The 26,234-nt window shown below is 34.2% G+C and overlaps 5 protein-coding genes, 1 long non-coding RNA gene and 1 other non-coding gene across 7 annotated transcripts; 2 read left to right on the forward strand and 5 right to left on the reverse strand.

The window, feature by feature from the left end:
* The first annotated feature begins 934 nt into the window (after positions 1-934).
* On the forward strand, positions 935-1,006 carry TRNAH-GUG (transfer RNA histidin (anticodon GUG)). Its single transcript has one exon. It is a non-coding gene; the product is annotated as a tRNA-His (tRNA).
* Positions 1,007-1,793: 787 nt separating this feature from the next.
* On the forward strand, positions 1,794-3,219 carry LOC133308795 (dolichyl-diphosphooligosaccharide--protein glycosyltransferase subunit 4A). The gene is made up of 2 exons (XM_061509499.1): positions 1,794-1,985; positions 2,983-3,219. Exon 1 carries the CDS (start codon positions 1,800-1,802, stop codon positions 1,911-1,913), a length of 114 nt encoding a protein of 37 aa, XP_061365483.1. The 5' UTR covers positions 1,794-1,799; the 3' UTR covers positions 1,914-1,985; positions 2,983-3,219.
* An 868-nt stretch (positions 3,220-4,087) lies between these two features.
* LOC133308799 (protein PELPK1-like) lies at positions 4,088-4,483 on the reverse strand. Its single transcript, XM_061509504.1, has one exon. The coding sequence runs from the start codon at positions 4,481-4,483 to the stop codon at positions 4,088-4,090; it is 396 nt and encodes a 131-aa protein (XP_061365488.1).
* A 5,073-nt stretch (positions 4,484-9,556) lies between these two features.
* LOC133308798 (protein PELPK1-like) lies at positions 9,557-10,016 on the reverse strand. The gene has a single exon (XM_061509503.1). It carries the CDS (start codon positions 9,994-9,996, stop codon positions 9,625-9,627), a length of 372 nt encoding a protein of 123 aa, XP_061365487.1. The 5' UTR covers positions 9,997-10,016; the 3' UTR covers positions 9,557-9,624.
* Positions 10,017-11,890: 1,874 nt separating this feature from the next.
* On the reverse strand, positions 11,891-12,742 carry LOC133308792 (protein PELPK1-like). The gene has a single exon (XM_061509494.1). It carries the CDS (start codon positions 12,684-12,686, stop codon positions 12,165-12,167), a length of 522 nt encoding a protein of 173 aa, XP_061365478.1. The 5' UTR covers positions 12,687-12,742; the 3' UTR covers positions 11,891-12,164.
* Positions 12,743-15,596: 2,854 nt separating this feature from the next.
* On the reverse strand, positions 15,597-18,945 carry LOC133308794 (uncharacterized). Its single transcript, XR_009751225.1, has 3 exons — positions 18,663-18,945; positions 17,664-17,752; positions 15,597-16,551 (listed from the first exon to the last, which is right to left on the reverse strand). It is a non-coding gene; the product is annotated as an uncharacterized LOC133308794 (long non-coding RNA).
* A 1,241-nt stretch (positions 18,946-20,186) lies between these two features.
* LOC133308769 (beta carbonic anhydrase 5, chloroplastic-like) lies at positions 20,187-23,654 on the reverse strand. Its single transcript, XM_061509467.1, has 9 exons — positions 23,402-23,654; positions 23,243-23,310; positions 22,462-22,617; positions 22,320-22,368; positions 22,046-22,159; positions 21,878-21,931; positions 21,581-21,663; positions 21,389-21,491; positions 20,187-20,658 (listed from the first exon to the last, which is right to left on the reverse strand). Exons 1-9 carry the CDS (start codon positions 23,501-23,503, stop codon positions 20,458-20,460), a joined length of 930 nt encoding a protein of 309 aa, XP_061365451.1. The 5' UTR covers positions 23,504-23,654; the 3' UTR covers positions 20,187-20,457.
* Positions 23,655-26,234: the final 2,580 nt, after the last annotated feature.

Genomic DNA, 26,234 nt, shown 5'->3' on the forward strand with positions numbered 1-26,234 from the left:
TATTTTATTTTATTTTTTTAGTATTTTGCCTCTTGGGGGAGTGATGTAGAGTTCCGATGCACTGAAATTTCAAAAAACTTTTTAATATTTCGACACTTCAACATGCATAGAGATCTAAAAAATGGTTCAAAGGTTGTATTGTATTGCGTTTTTAATTTCAACTATTAGATTTATTAGATTACGATATCATTTTATTGAGTTCAATATAAATATTTGTGATATTTTATATTTCTTTACAAAATTGATGGGTATTAGAAGTTTAACTTTATTTTTTGTTAAATTATTGAATATTAAATATAATATACACTATACAAATTAAAAATATTAATTAATATCAAAATGTGTCTTAATATACTAAAAAATGTCCTAATATTTTTTTGTTAAAATTAACATGCCAGAATATCGTGTTTTTTTCTATTTCGAGTGTAAGACCTTATATGCTAAAAAATAATTATTACTTTTAGGACAAAACCTAATCTATTCTGGCCTATTTTCAGTCAATCTATCATTTAATAGCAATAGCAAAGAGATGGTCGGGTAACTGAAGCGAAAGATTATAAAAGAACCCAAGCTTTCAATTTATATTTCATTATTTAATAATAGAATCAAGTCACTCATGTCCCTCTTTCCTGAAATATTTTCGTGGAATGGATTTACCATATTGCAAATGAAGCAATCACACGTTAAAACTGTTCGATATTAGATAATCTGCAAGTATAATATGATAATATACTTGCAATTCTTCTTATTATTGATGAAATTTAGCTTGACAGAAAACGAATCAACACAGACCCGACTCAAGTTTTGAAACATCTCTCTCTATTTTGGGTCAATGATTGACCAATTTTTCTAACATAATATGGAGCCTCAAATGAATTAAAAAAACAGATCTTTCAGTATTTTAAATATATATGGACCACCACCTAACATGAATGTGGCTGTAGTTTAGTGGTAAGAATTCCACGTTGTGGCCGTGGAGACCTGGGCTCGAATCCCAGCAGCCACACTATATTTTTGGTTCCTTAAAACTTCAGCACGGAAACGACGTCGTTAATAAGCTCGCCTTAAACACCGGGTCAAGTCACCATGGCTTTTTGTTTTTAAAGGTTTGGTACTACACTCTCTCTCCTCTGTGTTTCCGATCTCACACACAAGTTCATTCTCATTCAAGGACTCACAAGGTCAATTTCTCTTTTATGCCCGTTTATTATTATTATTATTTTTATATTTCATTCTTTGTATCTGCTAGTTTTTTTCTTTTTTTTAATATTTTCAGTGCAATCAATGTTTTGGGAATTCGTTTACACTTTACAGTGATTATATATCGATTCATGAGTGTTACATCACGTTATCTGATTTATTCTATGTTTTGTAAAGTGTAAGCAATGTGAATGGTTTTGATGATTTTGTTGCTAAAAGGGAAAAGAAACAATCTTTTGTGGGTGGGTGGATGGTTTTGGACAAATTTGTGCATTGTTTGATCCAGGAGGTAGCTAGCTAGCTACGGAGCCAAGGTTTCTGAATTTTGAATTAATGGTTGAGAAATATGATGACAAAGTTGTTGGTGTTTAATGTACGAGGTTTATTTATATTGTTTTTTCTGAATAATATTTACAGAGACTTCATTTATGTACTTTTTTATCACTAATATTATTTATTTTGTAAAGATAAAATTTTGTAAGGGATGTTGTGTTTATTTGTGGATTTTGATTCGGCAAGAATGATAATTTGATATCGGGATATATGAAATTATGGTTGTGTTTAATGTACTTTTTCTTGCCTTCCCCAGGAAGTAAAAGATGATTGATGATCAAGCTTTGGGATTTATTGCCAACTATCTTGGCATCCTCATTTTTGCTTTGGTTATAGCATATCACTTGGTCACAGCAGACCCGAAATATGAAGCCAGCTAGATACTTTGAATTTTATCATGTATCCAAGACACAAGTTTGATGGATTTCTGTTTTGTTGATTTGATCTGTTAGGTCAGTTTGTATGACTTAATATTGATGAAAGCAGAGTTTGTGGCTTTTGCCAACTAAAACTTCAATATTTAGAGGCGTGTGTTAAACATATTAGTCTTTTTTGCTCTCTCTTTTTACTGGTTTTGATCACTGTTCCATCTTAAATTTGGAGTAGCAAACATGAACTAGAATAGCCTTTTTTTTAGGTGAACTAAAACAATCACTCATGATTGCTAGCAATTTAGAGAAAAAGGTATCCTTACATGCATCATACATTTTGCACGAAAGCAAGGGGAAACATATGATGCTCCATTACAAGGTGCTATATGGCATCTTCACTCAATCAAAGGATAGAAAACAAAGTAAATAACATGATGGGAAGGCTTGTGCATGAACCTTTATTTTGCTGCATATTCATGCATTCCAACATGGATTATGCTACATATATCTGCTTAGGAGCAGTGACAGAGTCAAAAGTAAAACTCAGCCGGTGCCAAAAGATCCAACCAAGTAGAATTCAGCCGGTACTAAGGTTGTATTATTTTTAAAAACTCAACCAGTACTAAGGTTGTATCATTTTTAAGGCAAGGCACCACCTGAGTAACAAGTGGCTCTGCCACTGCTTAGGAGCATAGTTGATTGTACAAAATCATCCTCAAGGATTGGTTATTGTGGTGTGGGAATTAAAGGGATGTCTGGAATTTTAATCATTGGTGAGGGCAACCTATACTCTGGCTACTCCGTTACTAAATCGGGCAATGTTGGTGCCTGAAGTTTTCTGGCTGTTGAACTTCTTGTTGCATAACAATTTATTACTCTGAACTACATTACTTGTGGGAGGGCATCCAATGTTATGATAATAATTAACAAACACATTCTTTTTCCAAGCACAGATGTTCTGTAGTTTACCATAGCTTTTCTGTTGCCTGCTCCAAAATTATGCAAGGATACATATAATTTTTTAAACCTTTTTTTCATGGTTAATTTTCTTGTTCAAGTTCATGGTGTGTGTTTCCAGGTAATGGAATTTGTGCAATTTCCCTATATAAGTGCTGCAATATGGTACACGCACGGCATGCTTCGTATGACAATAGTGTCATATTTCTTCATTCGTTTCAATTTGTTCGGCAAAAGTAGTGTGGAGGTATCATTGTTGTTACAGTTCACTTTTATCAGACGAAACACCAGATTTTATGATTAGTAGTTCATAATTTCTGTAAAATATTATGAACAACTGAATTTTTCTAATGTCCAGATGGGGTCCGTAGTTAGTTTTATCTTCTTTTTGCCTGTTTTTCTTTTATTCATTCTACTGTATCCAAAAAGAAAATAGTTCATAATTTCTCGTTTTGAAATACTTAAGTCTTTCTTTACTGATTAAAAAAAACAAAAAGTGCTTTGCTACTTTTTCTTAGGGAACTACTCTTACTCATTACCTGGTATAGTACTTGAGCTAAGCCAGAAGTCTAGAACCCAAGGGTTCAAGTGAAATACTCTCCGTGATATAAATATAATTAGAGGGCTAAGGAGGATGTTAGAAGAGTTTAAAAGGAGGAACATCATAATTGTATAAATCAGTCACAATCTATAACATAAGAAGTACAACTTTACAAGCAATAGCAAGAAACTCATGAATTAAAAAGAAAATGCACTATTTTTCACACCAAACAACACAGATACAATGATAACTTGGCAGAGATACCAAGCCAGAGGCTAGCGAGCCCAGGATGAACAAACTTAGGGGGCGTTTGGTTCAGGAAATTTTTTTGGAATAGTAGGAAAATGAGATAGATGGAGAAATGATTGGAAAGATAGATAAAGTGAGATAGATAGAAAAATGTAAAAAAAAGTTGTTTGGTGGGAAAAACTTTACTGGAAAAATTAAGTAGCTTTATGAAAGCAACAGTGCATTAAAAGCCAGATAACCGGTTTTCCGAAAAATTTCACCTTCAAATTGGGTTTCTAAATAGTGCGGATATCTATGTTTCTCATAAATCCAGACAAATTGGATAGATGAGTTTTTGGTGAAAAACGTTGAAACAAACATGGTGTTTCTAAAAGTCATACTTGAGAAAGATAGATATCCGCTGAAAAGCTCCCAACCAAACACCACTTTAAAGTTTTTAAGGGCTGGAGGTTGAAGGTGGCATGGAAGGGATAGTGGGGATTGAGGGAATGTTGGGGAATGAAGTGGCTGATAATGGAGGAAGGTTGACCTGTGGGACTGTTGGAATGGTAGGGATGCTAGGAAGTGGAGGCAAAGTGGGCTTAGGCAGAGATGGCAGGGTAGGCTGTGGCAGAGATGGGATAGTGGGAAATGGAGGAACATTGGCCTGAGGCAATGTTGGAATTGAAGGCATAGGTGGCAATGTTGGTTTAGGCAAAATGGGAATGCCCGGCAAACTTGGTGCAGCTGGTGTAGTTGTTTGCAAAAGATGGCGAGCTGCTATGGTCAAGCTCATGCTTGAGAAGGTCAAAGCAAGAAGAAAAGCTATGATGAAGGATTTGCCTGAGGCCATTGCTGAATATATTGCAAGATTGCGAAATGTGCAAATGGGATGTTCAAACCGGGACTTTGCTTTGAGATTGTATGAGACACTAAACGATAGTGCTTGGTCTTATATAGAGCTAGAGAGATGGGAATGACATTTGGCCAACCAGTATGGATTCAGTTCTACTTTGGAGAACCTAAAAAATCCTTAGCAATCTTTTAGTTAGTTCACCTTCCTGTGTTTGAATAAACCATTTTATTATGTTGGACTAATTAGGTGGTTGGCTATTATTTAGTTATAGCTCCAAATATTCAAATGTAGGATGACCAACTCCTATTTTTGTATGTAACAGAGAGAGAGAGAGAAAAAAGAGAAGAGCCCGGAGAGAAAAATAAGAGAGAGGAGGGGGGTACAATAATAAACTGAACAAAGTGCTTCTTTGTTTATAAATATTTCCAGACGTCACCTTTTACCAATGGCGTTTCACAGTCACACTCGGGGCGGAGACAGAGAGAGGTTAGGCTGGGCGGCCACCACCCTCCCCCCACCTAAAAAAAATTGAAAAAAAAATTTATTGCAGTTGAAGGTCAAACATAGTACTGTTATTACTGTTAAATGTGCTTCTTTAGAAAGTTCTGATTTGAGATCCAAGTTGAAATCTACCTCTAGTTCATCTAATGTGTATGCGTTATGTGTAACTTTTTCTGCATTTTCTTTTTTATTTTCATATGCTATGTTTTGGTTAATGAAAGCTTTGGCTGTTTTGTCACTCTTTTGCTCTATTTTCATTTGCATTTCTCTTTGTGTAGTGGTTTCATAGAGAAAATGAGTTTGCTCTAACTTAAAAGATTAATTTTTTGGGACAATTATATTGCAGTCTTTTATTTTATTATTTTAGAAAAATGTAGTTAAAAACATTGTTTTAGTTAAGACATTTTTTTTTAATTATTTCTTTAAACTATTTTTTATGTCTGTTGGACCCGACCAATAGTATATTTTTTCAGTCTTTCAAATATTGTTAAATGTTAATATTTTGATAAAAAATTATCTAAATGAGTTCGTACGAGGTCAATAGATACAAAAAAATAATAATATTATGTAAGACAAAAAAATTAATTTTGCCCCCCTCCCCTTCAATCCTGGCTCCGCCCCTGGTCACACTATAGGCAAACTCGTACAACTGCCATTACCTCCTTTGAGGTTTTTACCACCAAAGAAAGTTCATTTCACCACCATAAATGCATTGTTCATTACAGGAGATGATTTTTATACTATTTTCTGGAAAAAAAAGAAAAGAAGAAGACCCGATATAAAACTTCAAATACATGGTAGATCTTCTGAAAGGCAAATTATCAATCCTGTACAGGAATTTTAAAACTGTGTAAAATTCATGTGCTATCATCTCAAAAGATTATTTTTATATATGGTGGGACACATCACCTAATACAAACTTTCAAAACCCTTGGCTATTAGGCTTTCTGGAAAGATTATTTACAGCCTGGGAATGAGGATTCCGGTTTATCTTAAATGGTTTATGTCTCACTTCACTTGCACCCACTTCAACAGTTCAACTTAAAACAAAAGTCTAGCAGATTTGAAATATGCAAATTCAGGGTACATAGCTCAACTTATTTATCCACCTATTTATCTATTTGTTTATGGAAAAACTTCAAAAAAACTCCTGTAACTTTACTTATAATCATTTATCCCCTCTTCAAAATTTTGAATCATTTACCTTCTTGGCTTAAAGTTTTTTTATCATTTACAAGTGATAAAAAAAACTTTAAGTCAAGGGGGTAAGTGATAAAAAAAATCTAAATAAGGGTATAAATGATTCAAAAAATTTGTGAGGAAGATAAGTGATAATTAAAAAAACTTATAGGAGGATTTTTGAAGTTTTTCCGTTGTTTATCTATCTACATTTATCTATATATATGTTGAATAATTAACCAAGTTTTATAGATGTTATAAATAAAATTTTAAATTAATCAAATCATATACAGAACAAGATCTTTTGACACCAAACTCTAACGGCTGATTTCTGTTAATCTGACAGTTATAATTTAGGTGTCAAATTAAAAAATTTGATATCAAATCTCAACAGTTAATTTTCATCAATATAACGATTATAATTTATTAGAAATTAATAATTAATTAACAAGTGTGACTCAATAAATTATAACCGTGCGATTCACAAAATTAACGGTTAAGATTTGGTGTCAAACCTTTTAGTTTGACACCGATGTCAAAGGATCCTTCCCTATTTACATATATGAGATTGATGTTTCTTATGTTGTAAGAGATAAAAATTATCTCATATACACATAAAAGCTATGTAGCACTGATACCGACACGGGACACGTGACACGACACGATACGACACTCCGACACGTTAATTCTAAAAATTGTTAGATTTCGACACGTTAGGACACGTTGTGATATTAAATAATATTTTTTATTTATGTAGTGTATATTATATTTAATATTCAATAATTTAACAAAAAATAAAGTTAAACTTATAATACCCATTAATTTGCAAAGAAACATAAAATATCTCAAATATTTATATTAAACTCAATAAAATTATAATCGTAATCCAACAAATCTATTATAGTTGGAACTAAAAACACAACGCAATGCAACCTTTGAACTATTTTTTGAGTTTCTACAATGCGTGTTGAAGTGTCGGAGAGTGTCGAAGTGTCGGAGAGTATCGGAAAGTGTCGGACACGACACGTCAAGGTCTTTGAAGTGTCGGTGCTTCATAGCATAAAAGTGTGTGGGCCCATCGTGGGATCATATCAAGAGAAGAGATAGAGAAAAAAATATTAACCCCACATACTTTTATATGTGCTTAGGAGAAAAAATTACCTCTTACAGCATAAGAAACATTAATATATATATATATATATATATATTATGCTTACTTTTTATATAACTTATTACTTCTAAAAATACATAAGCTATAATTGTTTTGTATCTTGTTATATAACACTATCATTAATTTTCTCAATCAAAATTTTACTAACTCAATTGGGAGCAACTTACAAAATTAATAGAAGTAATGTCACAAATTAAGCATATATTAACATTATAAAATTTTAGCTCTTTGACCTATTTGGGGTTTTTATCCTTTTAATTTTTTAATCTGTTATTTGATTCACGATATTTATCAACGGGGGTTGTTTAGAGATGGAGGGGGGATCCACCATCATTGAGTGTCGCGACCCTCCTCCATGTCACTCACACATTCTTTCTTTTTTTTCAATTGAGCGATGCCCCTCTCCTTCGACACTTATAGGATTGTGTCAAGTGGTACAATCTCGTTAGTTCCGTTACCGTAAAATTTCGGAAGGTCATAACTTTTGACTCAGATATCCAAATTAGATGATTTTTTTTTTATTTCACATAACTTTTTGAAATCTATGCAATGACACCTTATTTGACATATTTTATTTTCTATTAAAATGTGTGAGTGATGCGGGAGAGGGTCGCAGCACTCAATGATACTGGGTCCCCTTGCATCACTAAATGACCTCCATTGATAAATACTGAGTCAAATACTATATTTATATATTAAAACCTCAAAAAACAAAAAAAATGGATCAAAGAGCCTAAAATTTTAAGCAGGTGGAGCAACTTCCCCACTTTCGTAGGCTGGTGACCCCTCTCTGAAGGGATAACTTTTTTTTATGGTTAAATGATTAGTATATGCTTAATGTTTCTTCCTACATTGTCTATTATTTATGTCACCCAAATTTAAAGTGACTATTTTAACCTCGGGCAACTATTGTTGTCCCGTCATCATTGTTTTTTTAATTTCTTCTATCAAATAAAAGGCACCCGATAATGTATACTAACTACAAACTAAGAAAAGGGTACATGTATACCAAAAATAATTAAGGGCCTCTTTGGTGTGACGTATAAGGCATGATAGTATAAGCTTATATTATACGTTATGATATTTTTAGTTGTTTGGTGTGACCACCGTATAGTATAAGTTTATACAGCATAATCCCTTAATACATCAAAACGATGTATAACTTAATCCGACCTAAGGGTGAGGGATAAGACCTGATAAGAGATTGATGTATTAACATCGTTGACCAATGTAATTCTCAAAAATTAATATATTATTTTAATATTAATCTATTAAAATAAAAATTTATTTTTCAATATATTAATTTTTAAAATATTGAATATTTTTATTTTTATAAAAATTAATTTATATTTTGGACACACTGATCAATAAATTTTTATAAAAATTAATATCATATGACATTTTTTGAAGAATTATATAAATTCTTTATTAAAGGATATTTTTATTAAAAATATTTATTTTTATCATATATAGTATTATACAGTGCATTACCAAATACTAGATGATATTATCTTATACAATATATTATTTTATACAATACCGTGTCAAACGCTTGATAGTATTAAAATTCAATCAGGTCTTATACAATCAGGCCTTATACTATCAGATCTTATACTATCAGACCTTATCCTATACTATGCATCAAACATGCCCCTAAATGACAAAAGTTATTTTATAGTGATTTTGATATTTCCGGCACCCTTGAACCACTTATTGGTACTTGTTTAATAACATTTGGTATCTTTTAATTCAATTTCGTTATGTACTCTTTCCATTACTCGTATAATCTCTGAATCATAATCGGTGGGAATATAATTGGGTGGAGTTAGTTACGGTTTAAAGAAAATAAATACATATCCACCAATACAAGTTAGATTATTATGTACTCAAATCTATTTAACCTTGTGTTTATATATTGTCAAATTATGTCACCCTCCAAATAAAAATAACTCGATTGGAGCTTAGCAACTTCGGAAACAGGAACAGGAGAGTCATATTGCCCTATATATGAAAGACAAAATGTTTTATTTATTATAGTGTATTCTATAACAATAGGTCTCCAAGTACATGAAGTAACGAAAAAAAGCAGCAGCAATGATCCCATGCACACAAGGATAAAGAAAAAAAGAAAAATTAAAAGTAACATTCCCCAACGAGAAATGAACAATGTATAATATAATCTATATGTCTAGTATATCAAACATAGTAAGAAGCAGCAAATCACTGAAAGCCAGAACCAAACTCCAAAGATTAGTAGTAATCCAACTTATAAGCAGAGTAGCTTCATTCAGGGGGTGGTGGTTGAAGGTGGTGGAGACAGGAATGGGATAGAGGGAATAGTGGTTGGGATTGTGGGAAAGTTTGGCAGAGAATTGGCAAGAAGTGGTGGCAGAGCGAACTGTGGGACAGTTGGAATAGTGGGGATGGTAGGAAGAGAAGGCATAGATGGTTGTGGCAGAGATGGGATAGTAGGCAAAGGTGGAACATTACCCTGAGGCAATGTTGGCATTGGAGGCAATGGTGGCAATGTTGGTTTTGGCAGATTAGGTGGTGTAATTGGAGTTGCCTGTAGAAGATGGCGAGCTGCTAGGCCAATGTCCATGCTTGAGAAGGAAATAGCAAGGAAAAAAGCCAACATGAAGCAATTGTATGAGGCCATGGCTAAAGACTTTGCTTTGTAGAAAGTGATTGTCTTTGAGGACTTTTGCTTTTGTGCTTGTGTGCATATTCCAGAGTCTAGTAGCATGCCTTTTATAGTGAATGAGTGCAAACCTTTGTGGCCAAGACTCTGAGTTTTCTTCATGTTAGCTAAACTTCCTTAGACAGCATATTACGCAGTTGGATTACTGTGTTGGTGGTGGTTGGCTAGTTTAACATTGGAGATTCCAAAGTAGGACACCCAACTTTTTTTTCTTTTGATTAATTTAGAAGAGGGAAAAATAGACTTTTACTTGTGGGTTTACAATGTGTTCGGTAGTCCAACTTTTAGAACATTTACAGGAAAAAAAAATATTGGAATTTGTCTATTGATTAAATATCGGAACATCGAACAAAGTGATACTCTTTGGTAAATTTTTTATCCAAAATATACTTTTTGCTAGACTGTCGTGCGATGAAATTCGTTACAATTGGTAGCAAACTTCGTTCGCCAATAATTTTATGACACATGACACACTTTCATAAGAAAAAGCTAATTGGACTAAGTTTCGCTATCAATGGTAGCGAATTTGATATGTAATATGGTCACGTGTCACGAAATCATAAGCGACGAAGTTCGTTACCAGTAGTAACGAACTTCGACGTGTGACAGTATGATAAAAAGTACCGTTTGTGACATTTGAATAAAAAATTTGCCAAAACTTTGGTCACTGTTCCTTAAATATCAAATCAAATGGGACCAACTGGTGTTTCTTCCAGACTGGCCTGGTGTTTTACCTTTTAAATTTCTAATGGTACCAATTGATGTTTCTTTCAAGACAAAACATTCTGTTGTATTGGAGGCTCGAATCCACATAAATAGGTTGGCATGTAAATGTAATCACAAGAACAAGTTAAGGTTGTCTCTTTATGGACAGCTGGACAAGTACAAAATATATGTGGCTATTGTAGAAGTTACCATGATAAATATTTTAAGCTCAGAGCCACAAGTATTTGAGGTTATTATCTGCTATACATAGGGCAGATTCGTTAACTAGTTATATTTATTGTAAAATACTTGTTAAATTGATCTCTATATATATATATGATAAAAGATCTGTTACATTCCAAGAATTTTCATGTTTTCCGTGGAATACTCGGAGATTGTAAACTTTGTGAAACTAACGAACCAGATGTGATATTATTGAGATAAAAATATTATTGTTTTGAATTCCGTTGCGAATGGTTTTAACTGTCTCAGCAAATGAAATATTCTCAATATACTATTCATTAGAAGAAGAAAAATATCAATCCTGAAATGCCATGCCTCTTGTACCTAAGATGCAACCTTAAGGTTAAGTTGACAAGTAAAAGTTGTGCTTTTTTGCAAAATGACAATGAAACCATAAAAGACTCGTAGATAATGAATGCTAGAATTCTAGATAATTCCTACATGACCAGTAGATAATGAGTAAATCCTACAACTCTTGCCTATCTGAAGAGATGGAGCTAAAAGAACATAAACATATCTGAATTTGAAAGAATGTTGACAAATACAAAGCCATGATGACAATTTATACTAGATAATTCCCGCGAGGTCTGTAGATAATGAATGAATCGTACAACACTTATATATCTGATAAAAAGATGGAGTTAAAAAATATATAAGCTATCCAAAAGTTGTTGATTTCACGGAAATTCAGTTAGATTTTAGAATTTGACCTGCGCAAAGAATAATGGATTTAATTCAAGAGAGCCCTAACTCGTGAAAGACTAGAGAGATTCAAACCCGAAATCAAATTAGTTTGACTTGTTAATATTGTTAGGACTTCGGACACCAGTTGGTATCTAAAAAAAAAAATATAAGCCATAGCTGAATTAGGTCATATTGGAAGAAATTTCTGCTTCCAAAATCACAGTATTAAGAAATTCAAGATTGTATTGAACTGGAAGATAAGAAAGTTTGATACATGCAGATCACAACCAATAATATGCTGTAGTAAAATTGACTCAAACAGCCTAAAAACTGAACATAACATGTAATTTAACGATATATAAAGTACAAATGAAACCCCAATAAAGCCAGCTAAGATGACAACAACAAATTATAAATAATAGAGACATTTAACAGTACAAGTTTCTACACCAAAATGCTAGTTTAATGAGTAGTAGTTCAGGAACTTTAGGTACTTATGGCTTTGGCACAGCAGGCAACTCTGGCTTGGGAATTTCAGGTATGTTAGGAAGTTCAGGAATTGAAGGAACTCCAGGGATTGGAACAGCAGGCAACTCTGGCTTTGGCAGTGGTGGCAGTGGTAGCATTGGCAGTGGAGGCAACTCTGGCTTTGGAAGTGGTGGCAGTGGTAGCATTGGCAGTGGAGGCAACTCTGGCTTTGTCAGTGGTGGCAGTGGCAGTGGAGGTAACTCTGGCTTTGGAAGTGGCAGTGGTGGCAGTGGCACTGGAGGTAATTCTGGCTTTGGAAGTGGCAGTGGTGGCAGTGGCAGTGGAGGTAATTCTGGCTTTGGAAGTGGTGGCAGTGGCAGATCAGGTAGTGGAGGCAACTCAACTTTGGAAACTTCGTGTACTTTTGGCAATGACAATGCTGGTCGTAGCAGGTTGCGTGCCTCTGCAACCTTAGTGTCACTAGTCATTAATGAAAAAGTTAGAAGCACAAGTGGTAAAATGAATGATGAGAAACTGTTGGAACCCATTTTTGGAGGTAGCAGATGACAAGAGCTTCTGAACCAGTGTCTATGCAAATGGTTTTGGTATGTTTTGAGGTAATGACCTTGAGATGTTATCTGTGAGCTTTTATAGGCAACACATGGATAGGTATTGAGGCGAAATATTTTAGGTACATCCGTCGCACATTGATTTGGTGTAACGGGCCAATTAAAATGGGATATTTTCTGTGATGTGTATATGAAAAAAAAAATTAATCCAAGTGTTAATTTTTGAATGAAAGTCATAGGTACACCGAGTATACCGAAAATGCTCTCGTGTTGAGGAATGAGGATAAGCTGTCATAACAATATATATGGTTTGTTCAACTTCTTACCTTTACACATGTCAAGTAAATATAACTATAATACAGAGTAGCCTCTCAAATGTCAGTAATACCATTCATCACAAGCTTATAAACTTTAAACATGCAATTCATTAAATAACTAGATTTAGTAGTGATAAACAATAACTAGATTTAGTAATGATAAACAATCATCTCATCTGATAGCTTAAACCGGCAAGTGAAGGTCCATTGATGGTTTTACCATCTCACCTTTGAGTTTGAAGTGCGGATATTTCACAGACTCAATTTTTTTTTTTTTATCTTGTATTAATTTAATTCCACTAAAAAGTGGAGACAGTGGAATCAAATTCATAACCTCATGGTCACATAAACTTTAGTACTATGTAAAGCAATCAAATCAACTTAAAAATTCAAGCTAATAAGTGATGTACCTTCAATAATTTTATATTATATCTCTCTAGCAACTAAAATGTTGTTATTGCTCTTGTAAAAAAAAAAAAAATGTTGTTATTGCTTTACTATATATATGTGATATAATGCCCTCGCTCTGTTGCTCAATAATGCGATCCACTCAAAATATGATAATAGCATGCAATGCCTCTGTGATATCTCGACCACACCCAATTCATACATTGGATTCCACTCACATGATTGAATCACGGGTGCCGAACAAGTTCTTGCTTAGTTTGTCTTATTTTTTCAATAATGTCTGCATTGAAAGTGTAAGCGCTAGAGTTGAAGAGGGTAAAAGTGACTTGGTGGAGGATGAACCACTAACATCAACAACAAACTTAAGATAAGACCTCGTTGGCACTAGTTTTTCTTTTACCAGATGAGAGGATGAAACATTTTGTCATATTGGAGATTCCAATCCGCAGAATGATGCCAGTATGTAAATAAACCACAAGAACAAAGTGAGGTGTCCCATTATGGATAACTTCAATCTACAGAGTACATGTGGTCTTTGTAGAAGTTATCGTGACAAATATTTTAAACTTACATAGAGCCACATGTACACCAGCCTATATCAGGTTCTTGTCTGCTATACAGAGCTAGATTCGTTAGCTTTAGCTAGATATATTTGCTGTGGATTACTTATTACATTATATAGGTTATAAAAGATCCGTTACACTCCAAGGAATTTCACGTTTTCGGTAAAAATAATGGGTTATATTACTCTCATGGAATAAGAGATATATTATCTCATGTTGTAGATATAGTAATGGAGTGGGCCCCATTATTTATTAAAAAAAGACACAAAAATCGATGGGTCTATAGAAAGTTATATTATTCTCATGCAACATGAGAATAATATAATCCAAAAATAATTGGCAGTTCCGCAAATCTTACAGAACTAATGTGAGAGATGTAATATTTGTTCTATACAGATGCCATTCCTATTAATTATACTATTGCAGTTTACTATCTACCATCACAAAAATAATCTTATTCGAGAAATATTACTGATTAAATTTTTATCATTAATGGTTAACTTTTTCTAATGAAATATTTCAATAACACATTTAACATGTACCTAATAAGATAACATTAACTTGTACAAGTAAAACTTTGTGCTTTTTGCCGAAATGACAATGAAACTAGAAGCAACTTGTCCTATGTATGGGGGGTTCTTAAAATTCTGGGATCAAAATTATTCATCATCTTGTTATACAGACAGGTGAACTCTAATTGGGAAGCTGAAATTACAAGAACGTTTTGATTGAAATGCATTCAATACATTGTCCTACATTTGGAAAGTCAACTGATGTTTAGTTTGAAAGAATGTAAACAAATACAAGCTATGATGACAATGGATACTAGATAATTCCTGCATGGTATATCGATAATGAATGAATCCTACAACTCTTATTACCTATCTGAAGAGAAAAACAAATGAAATTAACAATTATTTATATGCCATGGTTTAATTTGGCTATATTGGAAGGAATTTCTGCATCCAAAATCACAGGATTTAGAAATTCAATATTTTATTGAACCAGAAGATATGAAATTTATGATACATTACTGATCATAATCAATATGCTCCAGTAAAATTGACTAGAACAAACTAAAAACTGAACAAGAGACGTAATTTAATGATAAATAAAGTACAAATGAAACACCAATAGAGACACCGAGAAGACAACAAATCATAAATAATACACACACTAAACAGTACCAGTTACTAGAGCAAAATACTAGTTTAAGAAGTAGTGGCTTGGTGGGCATTAGGATTTTCAGGAACTTCAGGCACCTCTGGCTCTGTCACAGCATGCAACTCTGACTTAGGAATTTCAGGTACTAAGGCAGCTTTGGTATTGCAGACAACTCTGATTTCTGCAGTAGTGGCTGAAGAACCTGCACTTCAGGGATTGGAACAGCAGGCAACTTTGGCTTTTATAAATGAGCTAGTTAGTCTTGCATCACATTGGGTAGACTTTTTTTTTTTTTTGGTACATTGCCAGGAGGTATCCCCATTCAACCTTCTCCGGGCACCATGCCCTCGGGGTACGGCCCGTCTTGAGGCAGGGTTTGATCCCTGCACCAAGCAATCCCTTGGGAGCTCAGCTACCAACTGAGCTACCCTTGGGGGTTTTTTAATTCAGGGTAGACTTTAATTTAGGCTACATTGAACAAGTACGTATGCAATACCAGACATGCTCATGTGCATACATATGCATGTAGCTATAAGCCTACAATGATGACAGAATTATTAAAGAATCAAATAGCACGCAACAGTACAGAACAGCTCTATTCATGAAATTCAGTCACTAAGATGGGAAATTTCTTGATGGTTCAAGAGGTGTGAAGCACAAAAATATAATACTTATCTTGTCAAAATAAAGACAAAGCAAAGAATGAGAAACAAATGGAATAAATGAACATCTTTAATTGAGAAACTTCTGGAAGAATTCCATGTCTCCTTGCCATGTCATAATGGCATTGCATGTGATAACATCTGTAACATCCCCAACCTCGAGCCGGTTCAATTAACATGCATATAATACTTAACAGAAACAGCGGAAGACTTAACTTACGAAAATAAGAACTAACTTTTTCTTTTTCTTTAATCCTTTTTCACATGACATATCACATTGCATACTTCTTCTAATTTAATTCTTATTTTACGGAGACGAAAATCGAACAGAGTAACCTCTGTAAATCGGACAACTGGGGACTTTCCAATCCCACTCTCAAGAGTTCCTGATAGACAGTTTAAACAATATATATTTCCAGAAGTACCAGTCATGCAAATATACTCAGATACCCATCTATGGGCGCATGCTGAACTTGGCTCCGTGCCACAAATCTAATAGCATGCAATCCAATACATAACATAACTGAATACTACATAGTCATATCATCATGCCTGAATACATAAATGTACATGTATCGAATATGAACACTATGCAACAATACATCTTTTCCAAAAATACGTCTAAAACAAATAGTAGCATCCGACCACCCAGAACTCCACATCCTCATACTAGTACCTCTAGCCACGGTTAGTGTCCTGGTCCCATGAGGCTCTTCAATTAACTGTGTTCCTGAAATCATATCCCCAAACGGGGTTAGAAACGAATCTCTAGTAAACTCCAGGTTTATGGAAAACCCTCCATACCCTGGGCTCACTTCCTGCATGACAGTCAGATACATAATATACAAAACATCATATAAGCAATTATCATAACTGAACAAAGCATATATACATATCTTATCAAAGACAAACGCAGTCATTCCCAATGGATGACCCCAAGCGAAAATCAACGCACGTAACAAATATCTTTTACAAAAATCATCACAATACTCATATCAGAACAAACGTGTTATATCAGAGACGTACGCAATCGTTCCCAAGGGATGACCCCAAGCGGAAATCAACGTACGTAACAAATATCATTTACAAAATCATCATACATATCCCATAAAACATGTCATATAATCAAATATCATAACTAAACAAAACATATACACATATCTTATCAGAAACGTACGCAGTTATTCCCAAGGGAGGACCCCAAGCGGAAATCAACGCACGTGTTCCCAAGGGAGGACCCCAAGCGGAACCAGAACATATCAGAGGCGTACGCAGTCATTCCGAAGGGAGGACCCCAAGCGGAAATCAACGCACGTGTTCCCGAGGGAGGACCCCAAAGCGGAACCAGAACATATCAGAGGCGTACGCAGTCATTCCCAAGGGAGGACCCCAAGCGGAAATCAACGCACGTGTTCCCGAGGGAGGACCCCAAAGCGGAACCAGAACCTATCAGAGGCGTACGCAGTCATTCCCAAGGGAGGACCCTAAGCGGAAATCAACGCACGTGTTCCCGAGGGAGGACCCCAAAGCGGAACCAGAACATATCAGAGGCGTACACCATCAGTCCCGAGGGAGGACCCCAAAGCGAACATCCGGGTACTATACAATCAATGGCCAGATATTGTTACAGAAATCATATTACAGAAGTCATATCATAACAAAACATATCATATTAACACATATCAAAGTAAATACATCAAAACAAAACATATGATATTATCATATAGCTCTATATGAATGCATCTATATCATATATCTCATACATATCATACAACCTGACCACAGTCAGTACACTATGGCGGAACACAAAGTAGGAGCAAACCCCATAAACATAGAGCTTACCTCTTGGAGCTTTACAATTTGCTTACTTGAAGAACAAGCTATTTATCTTGCTCCACGAGAATCCAAACGTTCACAGTCTCTAGGCACACCTAGAGAAGGAATTCAACACAAAACTCAATAAAATGATATAATGCCATGTAAATATACAAGACACATACTTTATTGTTTATTTTCTTTTTACTTAATCATATTAAGTCATGAGTGGGTGGTTCTTTGTTCAACAAATCCCTACAAAATTCCACATGTTCACTTAGTCTTAGGATAGTCCCAAAAGGCCTTTAGAACACTCATTACTCCTCTTACCACCTAAAAGCCTATTTTTCCCAATTTAAGGCAGAATGCCCATTACAAAGGAGCTATAAGATTTCTCTTTGTCTAGTGCCTAAACCCAAGCTTAGCCACCTATATAAATTATTTTACACATATAAGTGTTCTTACTTTGCGAAACAATATCTCCGCACATATACTTCCTTTGAAAATGGCCAAAACTCATTTTAAGGCCATACAAAGGAGCTACCTTATTTTCTTTTTTATTTCACCAAAGCGAAGGTCTATACACCTTAAAATATTATTCCACGCATAAAATTATGCTCGCTTTGTAAAACAGTAACTCATAGCACATACTTCCTTTGAAAATGGCTAAGAGGCACATACAAGAAATCATGCCAACTTCATGATTCCAATGCTTTAGTCCATCAAATTCAAGCTTATCACACACCTTTAATCCAAGATTCATTAATTCATATATATACAGTATTGTTCCTCTCTACAGTACTATTCATGTATACGTCATTATTCACGTATACGACACTATTCAAAAATACGTTATCTTTAATTTTTTTCAAATACATTTTCACCGTTAAAATTCTCATCTAAACACTTTTCTCAACATGAGCTAAACTTGAATCAAGCTCTAACATGTTCAATCAAAACAAATTTTCAAAATGAAAACCTAAATTCAATCTTCATAAAAACATGAAAAGGAAGGGAATTTCTTACCACAATGCACTCTAGAACAAAGGAGAGATGAGTTCCTAAGCTCCCGTGGCCTCAAGCTCCATCAAAATCTATCTTTTCCATGAAATTCGAAATCTTTGGGGGAGAAGATCTCTCTCTACAGTGAACCCCACCCAGAAATATTGGTACCAATAGGTTCCTCTCGAAATTTCTCACAGGTTTGGCTTTGGAACGGAGAGATTTGGAGGTCTCTAGCTCAAGTTATGAATTTTGGAAGATTTAAAACCAAAATCTCCGTTCTTTCTTTCCCTTACTGTCGTCGGATGAAACGTAGAAGAAGGAGAATAGTGACTTAATTGAGTCAATTAATGAGTTTACGTATAAGCTTATCTATCTACACACCTCCATTCATTACCAAACTTTACCCTATGGACTAGAATATTTTTCTAGTCACTTTTTTATATTTACTTTCACTTTTTGGATAACTTTATTTACCCGCATTTTTACTACTTTACTATCATTTTAACTCTCTTTTTCACCAAAGTTGACTTATTTCTTTTTCTTTATACTTATCCTTCAATATTAAATCCATAACTACTAGTGAGGGCTATTATAACATCTTTTTCTGTCATACTGAAGAAGATAACTCCTAGCCGATATCAAATCACCACATTTTGCGTACATACTACCTAATCAGGAGTTTAGGGCCATTGTGTTTTCACAACAAACCACCCATCTCCTCCCTTGCATAACCTATTTTGAGTAACCGAACTCAACGAATATCATGAAACCAAGTCCCTCTCACTATTTTCATCAAAGACTTCCCCAGTTAAAAAACTCAGAGCACCTTACATACATCATAATCAAAGAGTGATTGGTGTGAGTGTGACTATTATTATCAGCGTTCAACCCTACTTCAACTATGGATGACTAGGCTGCCCGGGCTAGGTTACTATCTAAAAGGTTTGCATAAGCAATGAACAAAAATGGGTAGGAAAATTTGTTAAGCTTCAGGCCTAAGATCTTCAATGTACTTATCATCCAACTCAAACAAAGAAAAGAGTATGCACCAAAAGCGAGAGAGAGAGAGAGTGCTCATGCTATGTGATTGTTACTAGTACTGAATGCTGGTTAGGTCACTAATCATGAGATTAAAGGCAGAGTTATTTGGTTCAGTGATTTGAAAGAAGAAAACCGAAACATATGTAAAGTCTATAAGGTTTACGATTTTTGAGAGTAGATGACTGGGTTCCTGTCTGTAGTTTTTACATGCATTTGACAATGATATTCATACAAGGGCTTGGCGAACAAATCTTCTTTTTCTTTTTTCACTTGGTAGATAGGAATTTTTCAGAGCGTTCCGAATGGTTAGTAACTACGCCAGTTCTTAAGTGAGATGGTGCATTAGTCGAGAAGGAACTCTTGATTCAAACAACGTTTACAAAAATCACATTGATTATAAAGAGAAAAAAATTGGAAAGGAGGGAATCATATAACAAATACACGGCGCCATTTCCACCTAAAGAAACATATCCCACTTGTTATCATCAAAAGAGTACAAAGAAGAAAATTTCCATCACTAGCTCACATGCCCATAGTACGTTGACCTCAAAAGTTTTTCAAAAATCACTAATACACAAATACGAGAAATGGTAGGGGTTTGTTCAAATCAATTGAATTAGAATATTTCATAAAATCAACATCAATATCACCTTTGTTCCAATCTTATTGGGGTTCGCAGTCTCTTATTTAATTCAGCCTATGCTTCTAAAGTCCTATTAGTACAAAATTTAGAAAAGCAATAGGATACATTATATAGAAAAAAAGAAGTAAATACTCAGCACCAAAATATTTTATTTTTGGCAGAAATTCTTCCATTTTCCTCCATTTTGGTTCCCCTGTAATCCAATGTCCATTTCTCAAATGAACAGTCAATGAAGTCGTAGTAACCACCATGAATAAAGAGTTCTTCCTTCGTCACCTTTTCTTCTATCCATGGGTAAGTAAGTAGGTTTAATAACGAATGGTTAAGTGATTCCTGTACAAAAATCACTTAAAAGAATTAAAACTTGAAAGTATTCGACATAATCAACTTCTTTATGGATTAACATTTGCATGACTCCTATTAGTTTGATCATATCAAGCAATAAGAAACAGAACATGATACTACTTGAGACACTCAATGTAAACCAAAGAAGAAAGAATTCAAACAAAAATACTCATGTTGTTTTGTTTTGAGGAATGCAGATCCTATTTTCACAAGGGAAAAATATGATAGATGTTTGAATTCCTAACATGAACTCAGGCTAAGGAGTCAGGACTGTCAGAAAGCAAAATAGGAGAGGGTTTGTTTCAAAGAAATCATGAGAACCATCAGGGCACTAATCTTGCCTGATATTTTTTCCTTCGAAGCTTTAGAACCCAATATCAACATATGCCTTCAAGTTGGTAATCCCAAATTTTTCATCACAATCCAATATTTTTAGCCAAAAAAATCCAAAACTGAGGAGAGGATGAACAAAATGCAAAAGTGAAAAATAATACATAAAAAAGGTATATATTCACCAAAATCACATTAGAAGAAACTGCAGATATGGCTTCAAGATTACTTCTGTTTAAATACCAGTAGTGTGTACCACCCACCCCCTCCAATCTCGGGGGAAAACCATAAATCATCTAGCCCTATTCGCGGACAGTTCATATCATTCAACTTTTTGATATTTCAACAGCCAAATTACACATTCAAATCTAAGAACAAAAAATATCACCTTCTCACAATGCCTGCACTGCTCATCAAAGCTAAGGTTGGAAGCAGCAGCCTCGGTTTTTATTCTTGCATTCTTCCCAAGAACTACCCAACTTTTTATAAAGCTACAAGGAATTAAAAATTCAAGTGAGAAATGTATAGAACATTTTTACCAATGGAAGCAAAAGGACAACCAGCAACTAGAATAAAGCACCTTGCATTGGCATCATCCTGCATACTCATAAGGGCACGTATACCCCCACAGCAGCTGTGGCCAATGACTAAGATGTTCTTAACCTGCAATGAAAATAATTTTGTCTCTCCTCAAAAATAAGTACAAATCTTAGTGTTTTCTGACCAGCCACTAAGAAAGCTATTAGAATCTTATACACTCAAATATTCTACAAATGTTTCTTGCAAGCCCTAACTATTAGAAGGAACGCCATATGACTTTATGTTATTGGTTGATGATAAAACCTTCCTTGTATGTCGTAGGTAATAAAATGCTTACCTGAAGGGAGTTTACAGCAAATTCTAGTGCAGCATTTGTTTCTGAGGGTCCACTCTGTATCAAGCAAAAGGAATTAGAAAAAGGTATCTCTTTTATTCACCATTTAGCAATGATAATAAAATTGTAAATGCAGACAACCAAATAAATCAGTAGCAGGGAGACTCATACCTCAAAGGGAGGAACCAAGTTAGCAACATTGCGAATCATGAATGCTTCTCCAGGTTGAAATCCCAAAATATTTGAGGGGCATACCCGAGAATCTGCACAGGCAATAACCATGAACTGTTCTGCGAATTGTTAGTAAAGAATACTTACTTTGTTAATGCTTCAGTAGACAAATTGAACAAATGGACTGAAAGGAATAAGCAACAAAACACAAATCAATAAACAACTAAAAGCTTAGCCAAAAGGAAGGGTAGAGAGAACGAGAGACAACAATTACCTTTGGTGCTTGAGCCTTTGCAAGACTTTCAAAGTGTTCAATGTTTGTCCTGCCAGAAAACAGAATCAACATCAAATAAGTTTCTTCATCATTTTAGGCATCAGAAATGAGCATTTCTGAACAGGGCTTTTCTGAAGCTTACATATATTTATTCTTCTTAAAACTTAAAAACCTATCCTTCAGATCATTAAATATATCACACCCATCAGCTTCAGCTAAAGTCTCTGGCTTGGTGTTATTAAGTTGCTTTGTAAATCCTGGTGGCCCCATAGAAGCCTTTAAAGTGAAACCTTGACTTCTGCAAAAATTAGAACAAGGTATAGAAGCCACATAAAAAAAAGGTTCCAATGGATTTCATTACAAAAGAATAATTCAGTTAACCGATCCTACTTCTTACTTCTAAGGAATAGCTACAGAAACCGTAAATTAATCAAGTATTAGAATCAGAGCGCGCACATACAGATTACAAAGAATGAAAATGACAGCTTCGGACTCTGATTACACAAAAACATAAATCTTATTTATAGAATAGTGATTAAAATATTTGGAGTTGTTTAGAGAAGATTGCAATATGCAATTAAGCAGAATGAAACTGCAGGTCTGCAACCCTATTCAGCAAGAGATCAGAAAACTTAGTTTCCCTTCTAAAATATGCAATTTACTCACTGTTTAGGGGTGATCCAAAGTTTACAGTCATTTTCATTTATTTATTTATTTTGGTAAATCAATATTTACAAATAGAACCTAGAAGCATAGTAAAGATCAAATGAGTCCTCCCCTATATATTTTCTTTCCAAATAATTATTTCTCAACTCTAGACAATGGGGTTTCAAAAAATTACACTAGCTAAAAATGAAAATCCCGGAAATGGAAGAAAATTCACACAAGACTCGGCAAGTAAGCATAGAAAGTTGGCCACAAACCTTAAAGCCGTCAACAATCTGAAATGGGTTTGCTCAATTTTCCCAGTTTTCAGCGTACGACCAAAGATCTGCCACAGCAGTGTCACTATAAGTAGCTCATTCACAGAAAAGAAAAAAAAAAAGAACAAAAATGAGCGTCATGCGAGAATAGAAGAATACCGTTGATGTCCTAAGCTCAATGCAATAAGTGGAGGAGGATAAAGGGAGAGACTTGGAAGCAAACGGGTCAGTTGAAAAGGAGATTGGGGTAGGAACTGCCATTGGAGAGCTCAAACTCAAATGAAAATTGGGAACTGAAAAAAACAATCATGTTTGGGAATCAAAAGTAATAAAAAGTACGGTGGGTAAAGTTGTTGGTTACGTGAGTAAACATGTATTGTGTTGTGTTGTGTTGTGTTGTCTCCAAGAAAGACGGAGAAACCAAGGTTTTTAAGTAAGGGGGGGATCAAAAAATATATATATTCTTTTGCACAACCACCACAAGTTCCCCATGATTCCATCAATTTACGCTTTTGACTTTCTGACCTATCACGCCCCAAAGGGCCATTAAATTAGTGGTAAGTTCTGGAATATAGATGCATATGCGTATGATATGTCGTGAAAATGGAAATTCCAAAAAAAGGAAACAATAAATGGTGCCAGATAGGTAAAGGTAAATAATTATATTGATTTGTAAACTTAGCATAGTCTAACTTTATTTGATGCTAATATGATGCTGTTTAATCGTACACGACTGTATTGATGCATTCGTCTTAATAAAAATGTCCTTTATTTATCTGTGGCATTATACTTATAAAGCGCGTTTTGTACTGCTTGATAAAGAAGATAGGATAAGATAATTTATCATATCTTACTTTTATCTCTTATTTGGTAGGTCAATAGAATATGATTAGTTTATCTTATTGTCTCATTTTATCCTATTTAATACATGATTTCTTATCCTATGGGGGGAGCTGGTTTAGAATTCAATAGGATAAGATATCAATATTGGATACCTAATATATCCTTACGTTATCCAATCTATCCCCACGCTACTTAATATATTTATATTTATTGCATTATATTTTATTTTTTCTCTCTCTTTTCTCCTTTTACATAATCTTATCAGATTGCTAATTAAGTGTTCATCAAACACAAGACATCATATAGGCTTATCAGCCTCATATCATTTCCTACTTCTATGAGCCTCATATCATATCCTACAATTATCCTATCATATTCATCAAACGAGGTCGTATAATATTTGCATCTCCAATTATTAGATTCAACATAATTTAGCTGTTATTAATTTATTTATTTTCAACATGGAAAAGATATATTATATCGTAAGTTCAAATGAATTATCTTTTTTAAAATTAAAATATGCACCATTACAACTCCTTCGCTAGTATTTTATGCTAGGGATATATTTTTTTTATGTTGTAGGAAAAGAATTACCTCATGTTGTAGAAATAAAAGTATAAGTGGGACCCACATGTAAGAGGAGAGAGAAAAAAAAAGTGGTGGGACCCAACCTTTTTTGTGTGTGTAGGAGAGATGTTTATCTCATGTAAAATGAGATAAACATAACCCTTTATGCTACTCTCAAAAGAGAAGTGCTACCCCCGGAATAGTTCTCCCTTTCCAAAAAAATTGTGCAAATGCCACCTGATACTTCCAGGCTCCAGCTCATTCACCACCAGTCCACCATATTCCCGTTGGAAGTAATCTCATTCCTCTCTATTTTCTTTTTTTTGTTTGTTTTTTCCCCAGATTTCGATGTTACAAGTAAAAAATGTCTAAGTCAACTTGTGTGTGTATATTGGGCCAAAATAATTTTGCAATTAAACTCTAAATTTTAATCATTTGATCTTGCTTGCATCTAATGATCCCGTAAATAATAAATTAAAATCATTAGCTAAAAATATATTAATAATTAAAATTTGATATAACATTTATTATTCTTATACTAATGGGCAAATTCCAGTGCACAAAACTATATAACCCTTGAGTTAGAAGGAACAACCTTACCCCTAGTTTAAAACTCGCCCTTATTATTCTTACACCTCTATAAAATAATATTGCCCATATATATAATATAAAAGCTCAAACAAAAGCACTCTTTAAATGAGGAAGTTAGAGGAGTCAAACAATTCGAGCCTTGTTATTTGGTTAGGCAATAGTGGATTTACAAAACTAGACTCGGTCCAGAGAAATCGACAGACTAAATAATCTGAGCCCAAATAGCAGGCCTATCCAAATTATGATGTTCTATCTGGGCCTTATTATTTTCTTGTGCGGAACCTAGTTAGTACAACAGCAGTGGGGGCCCATAAAAGGTATCGACGGCCCCAATTTGATTACACGTCCCCTTGTGTTGACCTTGCTTGTAGTGAATGGGTTTAGCGAAGAAGAAAGCATACATAGTAATAAGTGAATAACTCAAAACTATAGTCGGCGATATCTGACTTATGAGGTAACCAGTGGTAGAGGTGCGGGCCAGAAGTCTTACGGGGCTTTTGGCTCGACTTGTGAAGGTCTGAGATTATATGTCTAAAATTAATTGTTGAATCCAGGTTTGAACGTGTATAAAAACTCGTTTAATAAAAAAGTCTCAAGCTCCAATTCAAAAGCTCGGCCTTAGAGCCTCTCTGGCTTGCCTAATATATTATTATTTTTTATTTTTTTATTTTTTATACTACTTGTGATAGCCTTCTCTCTTCTCAATTCATTTCATCCCATTTTATTAATTAAACAGACTTCTCTCTTCTCAATTCATTTCATCCCATTTTATTAATTAAACAGACTTTTTAAATGATTTTATTTTATATTATGCTATTTGTATATACATTAAATTTATGAATATTTATAGAATTACTAATGCTGTTGATTATATATTTTGTTTGGATAAATTTTTGTTATCTTATTTTTTTTAAACAGGCTAACAAGCTAAGCAAGACTTTTATTTTTTATAAATGAGTCATGCCACAGGCTGATATTATATTCGTAACAG

The sequence above is a fragment of the Gastrolobium bilobum genome, unplaced genomic scaffold (genome assembly GCF_033153095.1).
Source record: "Gastrolobium bilobum isolate Gb01-03AN ecotype WA unplaced genomic scaffold, APGP_CSIRO_Gbil_v1 utg5107, whole genome shotgun sequence".
Lineage (NCBI taxonomy): Eukaryota > Viridiplantae > Streptophyta > Magnoliopsida > Fabales > Fabaceae > Gastrolobium > Gastrolobium bilobum.

Bases quoted from the DNA above. Each gene is read 5' to 3' on its own strand.
- LOC133308792 (XM_061509494.1), bottom strand. From the start codon at position 12,686: ATGGGTTCCAACAGTTTCTCATCATTCATTTTACCACTTGTGCTTCTA.
- LOC133308795 (XM_061509499.1), top strand. From the start codon at position 1,800: ATGATTGATGATCAAGCTTTGGGATTTATTGCCAACTATCTTGGCATC.
- LOC133308798 (XM_061509503.1), bottom strand. From the start codon at position 9,996: ATGGCCTCATACAATTGCTTCATGTTGGCTTTTTTCCTTGCTATTTCC.
- LOC133308799 (XM_061509504.1), bottom strand. From the start codon at position 4,483: ATGGCCTCAGGCAAATCCTTCATCATAGCTTTTCTTCTTGCTTTGACC.
- LOC133308769 (XM_061509467.1), bottom strand. From the start codon at position 23,503: ATGGCAGTTCCTACCCCAATCTCCTTTTCAACTGACCCGTTTGCTTCC. The intron at 23,311-23,401 runs GTATTCTTCTAT...CTGCTGTGGCAG, and splicing joins TTGAGCTTAGGACATCAACG to ATCTTTGGTCGTACGCTGAA. The intron at 20,659-21,388 runs GTGATATTTTTT...ATTTTTGTACAG, and splicing joins AGTGCAGGCATTGTGAGAAG to GAATCACTTAACCATTCGTT.